Here is a 9,666-nt window from a genome sequence, read left to right as displayed (position 1 = left end):
CAAAGTCTTATTTAAACTTGGCTTGGATTTAATTTCTCTTCCCCGATTGTATCCAGGGCACAAAGAGATCCTCCTTCCCCGGGAGCGCAGCGGTGATTAATGACAGCCCTGCAAAAGGGCCAGCTTCTCCTCTTGATATTTTTAATATTTTATTTTTTTTTTATTTTTTTTTAGCTTATTTAACAATTTCCTCTCTTTTCCTCCCCAGCTTGGCTCAGCTGCATGAAATATGGGAGACGACAGGCCGTTTGTGTGCAATGCCCCCGGCTGCGGACAGGTACGTTTACAGGATACTTTATTGGGAACGTGTCGCCGTGAATCAAAGTGGCTGTTTTATCACGGAGGCAAAGAGTTTAAAGCCGGTGTTTTACGTGATCACGGGAGGTAATCAGATCAGAGGATTTGCAGTGTGTAAATCCAGGTTATGAGCAAGCGCGGGACGCTCCAAAGTAATGAAATCTTCCACGTTTTGTGCCGGATTGTTATTCCGACGGCGTTTTTCCACCCGTCCCACAGCCCGGGGGAGAACACGCTCCTGGTCCCCGGGGAGAACACACTCCTTGTCCCCAGGGACAACATCCTCCTGGTCCCTTGGGAATGTTTTCCCCCATAACGTGGCTCATCTTCTTCCTGCGGGTATTTAACCCGAGGACGGGGATTCGCTCTTCGCTGGAGAATATTCCCTAAAGCAGCTGGGAATGCGACAGTGGATGGTTTGTGTTACTGGAACCCCAAACTGCCGGAGTCTATTTTTGGGCTGGCAAAAAAAAAAAAAAAAAAAAAAAAAAAAAGGCAAAGCAAACAAGCCCCATTGTGAATTTTCCCCCCAGGGACGGCGTTCGGGGCTTGGCCACAGCCTTGCGAAACTCTTGCCCGCTTTCCTCGGGCAACCGATTATCTCTTGGAGGGAGTCACATCCCCTTTTCGCTCACAAGACCTTTCTCGTGGGTGAAACACACCTTTTCACTGCCTTTTGCTGGGTTTTACAAAGCTTTTTTTTTTTTTTCTTTTCCCCCCCTTTGGCTTTCCCGAGCTCTCCCCTTTCTCTCAGGGTCTCTCCGGTGCAGCGTCCTGGTGTTAATGGGGGGAATTAGATGGGGGGGGGGGGGATTGTGCAATTATTGCTGGGGCTGGTTTAATTGGGAGCGATTAGAGACCGGGGCTCCTGTGGGCGCTCTGCGGAGCCCGGCGAGAATTGGATTTGTCTATTTTGGAGCGTTTCAACCTCAAAATGTTGAGAAGAAGGGGGGGGGGTGGGGGGTGGAAATTGTGGCTTTTAATTAGATATTAAGTGATGTTCGCACACTTTGTTTTCCTGGCCGCCGCCGGCGCATGTTGAGTTGCCAAATTATTATGGCTGTGGCACATCGGGGAGCTCTTACCGGTCCCAGGGTACCCCCCCAGTCCCACCCCCCTCCAATCCTTCAACGTCTTTAATATCTTAATGCCTTTTGTGGGTCTCTCCGTTGAAATTCCAGATAATTCTGTATCCCCAGGGCGCGTCCTTTGAGGCTGCGTGTGGATTCTGGGACGCGTTTATTTTTCTAGGGCAGAAATGGGTCAAAAAAACTCTCTTCTGGTGATTCTCGGGGGCTGGGGCTCTTTAAAAACACCCAGTTTGGGACTTCACTTTTTGGTCATTCCGGCGTTAGGCTCATCTGAAGCGTTTTCTATCCACTCATGGGTGATCTTCCTCTTTTTTTTTTTTTTTTTTTAAATTCTTCCTTTTTTTTTTTTTTTTTTTTTCTTGGCTGCTTTTTATCTTGAACTTCTTTGCCTGTGAAATTGTGCAAGTCATTTATAAAATGTATTAGCTGCATTTGAGCACTTAATGATGTGAGGACTTCAATCATACAACCTTAAAATCGGATTCAAACAAGCAATTAAGGCAAACAACAATGTATTTAAATTTAATCTCCCCCAATCTCCCACAAATGACATATAAAGGTGGTTGCTTCCTCCTTTTCGCTGTTCCAGCCTGCTGCTTATGGGTAATTCTGACAATTCTTCATGTTAATATTGAAATGTTAGAATCCGGGTAATTCATCCCGCTGTGATTCATGGGGATCTAACCTGACCTCGCGCGCCGTTTCCTAGAACGTCCTTCAATACCTGCTCAAACCAGAGCGGGTGTTAAATAATGATGATCCCGGCTTTGACGGAAAATATTTCCAGTGATGGAAAACTCACCGCGGCCCTTGCTTAAGTTGTTCTAATAGTTAATTGCTCTCGCCGGGAAGGAAAAAAAAATATGCTTTATTTCCAGTCTAAACCCCTTCAGCTGCAGCTTCCAGGCTGTGGATCTTGTTCATTTTTTTTTTGTTTGTTTGTTGGATGGGAAGATCCTTCCCGTCGAATTCCTGGGAAGGTCCTTCCCGTCAAATTCGTGGTGTCTGTAGACGTTCGCTGACCGACCGAGTCGCCCCAAAACAACCCTTTGCGCTGCCTAAATACCCGGAGCCCCCGGCTCTCCCTGGAAGTAAGTCCTGGTGTGGGGTTTTTGGGGTTTTTTTTTTTGATCCTTTATTCTCTACATCAGCTTCAAATCGAAGGTTTTTTAAGAGCCTTCGCGAACCCTGCTCCCCAGAGCCGCCCCGACCGGCGTTAGGAGCATCAGCGGCTAAAATCGGCAGCGATTTCTGGGGCCGGTGGAGGAAAATCGGATGGTTGCCATGAGCTGGACGAGGCAGCTCAATGGCTCGCTTGGAATATTAAAAATAAATCGGAATTTGAAGCTGGGGGAAGGAGGGGGCTGGTGGTGGGCTCCACTTCTGCTTTGGTCCCCCGACGGCTTCTCCTGCCTTTTTGGCGCTAAACCCTGACCCCCGAGGAGCTCCCGTGGATTGTCCCACCAGAAGTGGCTTCTTCGCATGGACTCACGTCAAAGCGAAGCCTTAATGAGGATCAGAGGGGGCTGCGCCTCCCTCAGCTCGTTCCCAAAGTTGGAGACCCTTGGCTTGAACCAGAGGGGACACAAAGGGGCTGTGGGCTCTCTGTCACCTGCTGTGGCACCCTGACCTTCCCGCGGGTGCTGGGTGCCTGCGGCTCCCATCGGAGTCCGTACGACCCAGAGTTTGGAGCTTTCGGGAAGATAATCTGATTTCTTTCTCACTCGGGCGGGTGCTGCGTTACTGCTTCCAGCACGGGAAGCTTCTTCCCAGTTCAAACCCGGTCCAGGCTGGGGCTGGCACTGGGAAGGGAGATTTCCTTGCAGGATTCAGCCTTTTTTTTTTTTCCCCTGATTCCTTAAGACCTTTGGGTACATTTTGCTTAAAAAAAGGCCGTTTGAATGGGAGGGTGTCGGTGGCTCTTTGGTTATCAGGGTCGGCATTTTTGGGACAATGCCTGGCTCTCTGTGTTCTTTCCCCGCGGTGGCTCCGGCGTCTCCATCCCATTTCTAAACCTTTCATCCCATTCCCAACCCATTGGCGTGTTTTTATCCCTGTGGATTCCTCCTCTTTCGGGTATTCCCCCATTTGAGGGGATTTTAGGGGGGCTGCTCCCAGGGGAACAGGCTGCTTCGGTCCGGAGTAAATTGGGGTGGGGTTTTTGGGGGTTCACTCTCAGCTGGGGCAGGGGGATAAACAGCCCAGTTAATTTTCTGCTCGCTGTAATTAGTGATTGGCCTCTTGCCGTCGCTGTGTGGGGACGGGGTGACGGGAGGAGGAGAAGAGGGGGAACAAGAAGGGGGGGGCCAAGAGCCAAACTCATTTGAGCTGGAGGCTGGAGACAATTCCTGTGAAGCCAGTGCTGATTTTCCCCCTTTTAGTTTAAAGGAAAATAAAATTATTTCACTTTTTGACCCGTTCGCTGCTTTTCCCCCCTGTAGCCGGTACCAACCCCATCTTTTATGCTTTATACCCTTTTTTTCCTCCTTTCCCTTCGCTGTTTCTACACGGAAAAAGGCTGTAAAACCAACTTTTGAGGGGAGCGAGGAGGGGGAAGAGGGACCGGCCACCAAAAATAGACGAGCAGATCTTGCCGTACGTACCCCCCGTATCGCCCCGGCTTTCGGCGGGTGTGTAAACATGTTTTTGGTTGCTAGGTCTTTAGCGGGGGTTATTTTTGGATTCCTTTTACACGATCCCTTCCCAACAGCGGGGTCTGCCCTGACACAGCTGCCTCCTACGTGCCCCGCACGGGCTTGCTTTTTAAAAAAAACCTTTCTTCCCAAGGTCATGGAGCCGGTTTCTTCTCCGCGGGGACAGGTGACACATTTTTCTTGCACCCCCTTCCCTGTTCTCCAGCCCCCCCCCCCCCCCCCCCCGAGCCACTGCTGAGGATGAGGAGGGAGGTGGAGGAAGGTCCCTGCCTCCCAAACGCCTGACGGAGACGTGGAGCGGAGCCCGGAGTCAGGCTCCCGCTGAATCTGGGGGTGGTGAGCGCTGCGAATCGTTATTAAAATCTTCTTCTAATCTCATTTAAAACAGCCCCAGTGATGAAAGGCGGCCTCAGTGTTGGCTGTAAACTTCAGCGTCGCCGTTAAAAGTTGAAAGGTATTAACTAAGTCGGCTTAATGAGACAGCTCTGACTCATTAACACAAGGTAATTAAAACTTCGGCTGTCCTCTCTAAGGCGTCTGGAGCAAAGGTCTGGAAGGAAGGCAGGGGCTTCGGATCTTCAGCGTGGAGAAGAGAAGGCTCCGGGGAGACCTTGGAGCCCCTTCCAGTCCCTAAAGGGGCTCCAGGAAAGCTGAGGGGGGACTCTTGATGAGGGAGGGGAGCGATGGGACGAGGGGGAAGGGTTTGACACTGAAAGAGGGGAGATTGAGCTGAAATGTGGGGAAGAACTTCTTTGGTGTGAGGGTGGTGAGAGCCTGGCCCAGGTTGCCCAGAGAAGCTGTGGCTGCCCCATCCCTGGAGGGTTCAAGGCCAGGTTGGAGGGGGCTTGGAGCAACCTGGTCTCATTGAAGATGTCCCAGCCACTAGAAGGGATGGAACTGGGTGAGCTTTAAGGTCCCTTCCAACCCAAAATGTTCTGGGATTCTACGGCGATTCCACCACTTCCCTGTGTTGGAGGGGACCTTGAAGTTCATCAAGACCAACCATCAACCCACCACTGCCCAACCCATCACTGACCCATGTCTCTCAGCACCGGCTTTTAGATCCCTCCAGGGATGGTGTTTGGGGAGTGGAGCCATAGGAGGAGGGGGAAGGGTTTTAAACCAAAAAATGGGAGATTGAGCTGAGATCTGAGGGAGAACTTCTTTGCTGTGGGGGTGGTGAGAGCCTGGCCCAGGTTGCCCAGAGAAGCTGTGGCTGCCCCATCCCTGGAGGGGTTCAAGGCCAGGTTGGAGGGGGCTTGGAGCAACCTGGTCTGGTGGGAGGTGTCCCTGCCCAGGGCAGGGGGTGGCACTGGGGGGGTTTTAAGAGTCCCTTCCCATCCAAAATATTCCGTGGTTCTCTGCTGGCTCCGCTTCATTACCAGGAGCTGGTGGTGGCAGAGGGAAGTGTGTAGATTGGTGGATGGATGCTCCTCTCCAGTCATCTCTCTTCTGCTCCTCTCCGGAAGGCTCCGGGAGCGCTGGATGCTTGAGGCTTTATGAAGTGTCATAACCGAGGAACATCTTTATTAATAAAACTGGTTTGTCCACTCCTGTTGCCCAAACTAATGGAGGGGCCGTAATATTGAATATATTCTACTGGGACCAAGACTTCCGCTGGCCCTGCCTCCCCACTCCGTGCCATTTCACTTTTTATAAGTGACACAAATCATCACTCAGGCCCTAATTCCAGCACTGCAGTTATACAGGCCATTTCCTCAAACAATCGTTTGCTTTTTAAACCCCCCCCCCCTCTCCCCCAGCCTTTAATTTAACAATTTATTCCCCCTAAACCCCTGCCACCGGAGTGATGCTCGTGCAGTGTCCGAGAAACGCGGAGCCCCAGAACTTTTCACGAGGCCAGAAAATGATTTTTTTTTTCTTCTTTGTGGTTTATTGTATCCTCTTATCTTGTCATATAATAGAAATAATGTTTATGGCATTGAGGCCTCAGCATCACTTGGCATTTAACCAACCTCAAAAGCAGTTTATTGCTTTGTATACTCTGCCGCCATGACCATTATCCCTTAAATCTCTATTGCTTCGTAATATACGAGGCAACAAATGGCTCCTGCGATTGGGTAAATGTGGAACTGAACCCAAGGTGTGTTTTGTAGCTTGTATAATCCAAACGAATATAGATTATCCCTTTTTTATGAGAGTCCCGGCGTCGAGAGGAAGAAATGGGCCTCTTCCCTTCCCAAGAAGGAGCCAGTTCTCTATGTCACGGTGCAAAATTCCAAGGGCTCAGGACGTGCCGTGGCTGCTCTGAGTTTTGCTGTGGGATTTCCAGCCCTGGAGATACTGGTGGCCGGAGCTACGGTTTGTCCTGGTCTGTCTTCATCCCAGTTTTCAGGCAGGGACCAGCTCCACCGGGAGGAGGAAGGAGGCTCATCCCTGACTCCGCGGGTCCATTGGTGGCCAAATGTCCTTGGTGGGAGCAGATGGAGGTGGAGGGAGGTCATCCCCCATCTCTGCTCTGCCCTGGGGAGGCCCCAGCTGGAGACTGGGACCAGTTCTGGGCTCCCCAGTTCAACAAGGACAGGGAGCTGCTGGGGAGAGTCCAGCGGGGGCTGCGAGGATGATGAGGGGCTGGAGCATCGCTCTGCTGGGGAAAGGCTGAGGGACCTGGGGCTGTTCAGCTGGAGAAGAGAAGGCTGAGGGGGGGTCTCATCGATGCTGAGCAATAGCTAAAGGGCGGGGGGGGGCAAGAGGATGGGGCCAGACTCTTCCCAGTGGTGCCCAGTGACAGGACAAGGGGCAACGGGCACAAACTGGGACACGGGAAGTTCCATCTGAACACGAGGAGGAACTTCTCTCCCGTGAGGGTGGCAGAGCCCTGGAAGAGGCTGCCCAGAGAGGGTGTGGGGTCTCCTGCTCCGGAGAGATTCCAAACCCCCCCCTGCATGAATCCAACCAGCTCTGGGTGACCCTGCTCTGGCCGGGGGTTGAGGGGAGATGATCTCCAGAGGTCCCTTCCCACCCCATATCGTTCTATGACTCTGTGAGACGAGTTATTTGGGTTAAAAGAGGCAGAATAAAATAGAGAAGAGAGTGGGTGGGTGCGGAGAGCAGCCCAGAGGCGAGAGGAAAGTGCCCATTTGCTTTACAACAAACATCCTCCTTCTCCTTCTCTCCTTCCACTTAACGGCGTAAAGCAAAAGGTGAGACAATATTCCCCGTCTGGATGCGGCCAGGAGTCCCCTTTACTCCCATGGGAATATCCAAAGGAATGTCTCAGCCCTGCAGGAGTTGCTGCCAGCCCCGCAGGACAGCAGTGGGTTGGGTTTGAATAGGAGAATGTGGAGAAAGAAATAGCTGTGTGTGGATTTAACAGCCTCCTTGGGGGCTGCCGCTTGAGAACTGCGTTCCCAAAGCTCAGGAAGGGAACCAGGACAAACTGCGGGAGAAATTCAGGGAGTTAAAATCGAATCTTTGAGGAGCTTCAGCCCAATGGGTTACCTGCTGTCAGAGCAAATGGGAATTTAAATGCTCGTTAAGCAGAGTTACGACACCCCGTCCCCCGGGAGAAACTCTCACTGCCCTGGCAGGAGACGGAGTGGGACTGGACTAAAGAATTCCTAAAGAATTCCTAAAGAATTCAGGCTTCTGACACCCGCTTGATTAATGAGGTAGGAAGTGGTTCCTGTCCCCCCGGGATGGACCCCGGGGATGGGAAGCGGTTCCCATCTCCCTGGGATGTAATCCAGGATGGGGAAGTGGATCCTGTTCATCTCGGATGGAATCCAGGGATGGAACCCAGGGATGGGAAGCAGTTCCCATTCCCCTGGGATCGACCCTGGGGAGGAGGTGCGGTTCCCATCCCATGACGATGGAACCTGGGGAGGGAGAAGAGGTTCCTGTCCCCCAGGGATGGATCCTGGAGAGGGAGAAGCAGTTCCCGTTCCCCCAGGATGGAACCTGGGGAGGGAGAAGAGGTTCCTGTCCCCCCCAGACGGAACCAGGGAGAGGAAAGCCCTTCTGGTCCCCCCCAGTGGAACCTGGGGAGGGGGAAGAGGTTCCCATCCCACGGGGATGGAACCCAGGGATGAGAAGCGGTTCCCATCCCATGAGGATGGACCCTGGGAGGGGGAAGCAGTGCCTGTCCCCCAGGGATGAAACCCAGGGATGGGAAGCGGTTCCCATCCTATGAGGATGGACCCGGGAAGGGGGAAGTGGTTCCCGTTCCCCCAGGATGGAACCTGGGGAGGGGGAAGAAGTTCCTGTCACCCCCAGATGGAACCAGGGAGGGGGAAGAGATTCCCATCCCAAGGGGATGGAACCCAGGGATGGAATGTGGGAGCATTTCCCATCCCTTTGAGCTGGACCCTGGGGATGGAGAAGCAGTTCCCATCCCATGAGGATGGACCTGGGGAGGGGGAAGTGGTTCCCGTCCCCCCGAGATGGAAGCCAGGGATGGGAAGCAGTTCCCGTCCCCCCTAGATGGAACCCAGGGATGGGAAGCGGTTCCCATCCCACGGGGATGGAACCCAGGGATGGAACCTGGGAATGGGAAGCAGTTCCTGTCCCTCTGGGCCGGACCCCAGGGATGGGGAAGCAGTTCCCGTCCCCCCCAGATGGAAGCCAGGGATGGGAAGCAGTTCCCGTCCCACGAGGATGGACCTGGGGGTGGGAACCAGCCCTTCCAGGTGGCCCTGGGGCACAAAGCCACCCCCCACGTGCCCCAAAGAGTCGCTCCCGCCCCCCCCCCCCCCCCCCACCTCTACCAGCCAAATATTTTAAAATGAAAAATCATGGATATTGGTGCCGGAGCCAGAATAAACCCCCCCTCGGTGCGAGCTGCGTGCGGTGCCCGGGCACAGACGGCCCCCACCCCTCGTTAACATGCGGAGTCACGTATGTGCCGTGTCCCCGCTGCACCCCAGTGGTTTGAGGAGCCAAGCCGTAAAACCAGAGCTTCTTTGCCGGTTTTGAAATGGGAGGAACTGGCTGAAACCGTGCGGCTGAGGAATTCCTGGCTCTTCCCCCCTCTTTCTCGCGCCGCATCTGCAGCTTTTTTCGTTGTTTTTTTTTTTTTTCATTTGGAGCCGCCGCCGCAGCCCAAATAAAAATCTGCAGAGAAACATCGCGGGTAAAGGTCTGCTGTCGTTTTCCGGGGAATGCAGTTTCCCAGAGTTAATTATTTATTTCAAATTAAGGCCTTTTACAGCTGCGGTACCTGTGTACGTCGAACACAGAGTGGCAGATGCTCCACAAATCTCCCAGTGTTCCCAGTATGGAACGGAGCCGCGTAAAAGTAGCGGTGGGTTATAGGAACTCTCGGGGTTGTCAGCATCCAAAAAAAAAAAAAAGGGGGAATTAATTTGAATTATAACTCATCTATTGTCAGCAGAGTAAAATATCCCCCACCTCTCGCTGAAGGTATTTTTGGAGGTGGGGAGGAGGGAGAGCTAATTTTGAATAATAAGGAGCTGGAGAAGGCATCTGAAACCAGTAAACGTTTATTTTTTACACTCCTATAACTTAAAAACGGCCAAACCAATTTAAACCAAATTGGATAATAAAAAATATTGCTCCTGGGCTGAGCCCCTCTATGCCAAGTTCCAGTCTAGAATGAATTTTTATGACCAAATTATAAACCCCCTAGAAATGAAGGTTTAAAA

At 52.4% G+C, this 9,666-nt stretch overlaps 1 protein-coding gene across 3 annotated transcripts in view; it reads left to right on the top strand.

The window, feature by feature from the left end:
* Positions 1–229: 229 nt before the first annotated feature.
* LOC141478710 (cyclic AMP-dependent transcription factor ATF-7) overlaps positions 230–9,666 on the top strand; it is a 57,929-nt gene continuing 48,492 nt past the window's right edge. For all 3 annotated transcript variants that reach the window (XM_074167692.1, XM_074167694.1, XM_074167693.1), the window contains exon 1: positions 230–277. In XM_074167692.1, coding sequence (XP_074023793.1) covers positions 230–277 — 48 coding nt within the window. The remainder of the gene's footprint in view (positions 278–9,666) is intronic.

This window comes from Numenius arquata, unplaced genomic scaffold (assembly GCF_964106895.1).
Source record: "Numenius arquata unplaced genomic scaffold, bNumArq3.hap1.1 HAP1_SCAFFOLD_637, whole genome shotgun sequence".
In the NCBI taxonomy this organism is placed as follows: Eukaryota; Metazoa; Chordata; class Aves; order Charadriiformes; family Scolopacidae; genus Numenius; species Numenius arquata.
Note: the sequence above shows the minus strand (reverse complement) of the source record. Positions and strands in the feature narration are given on the sequence as shown.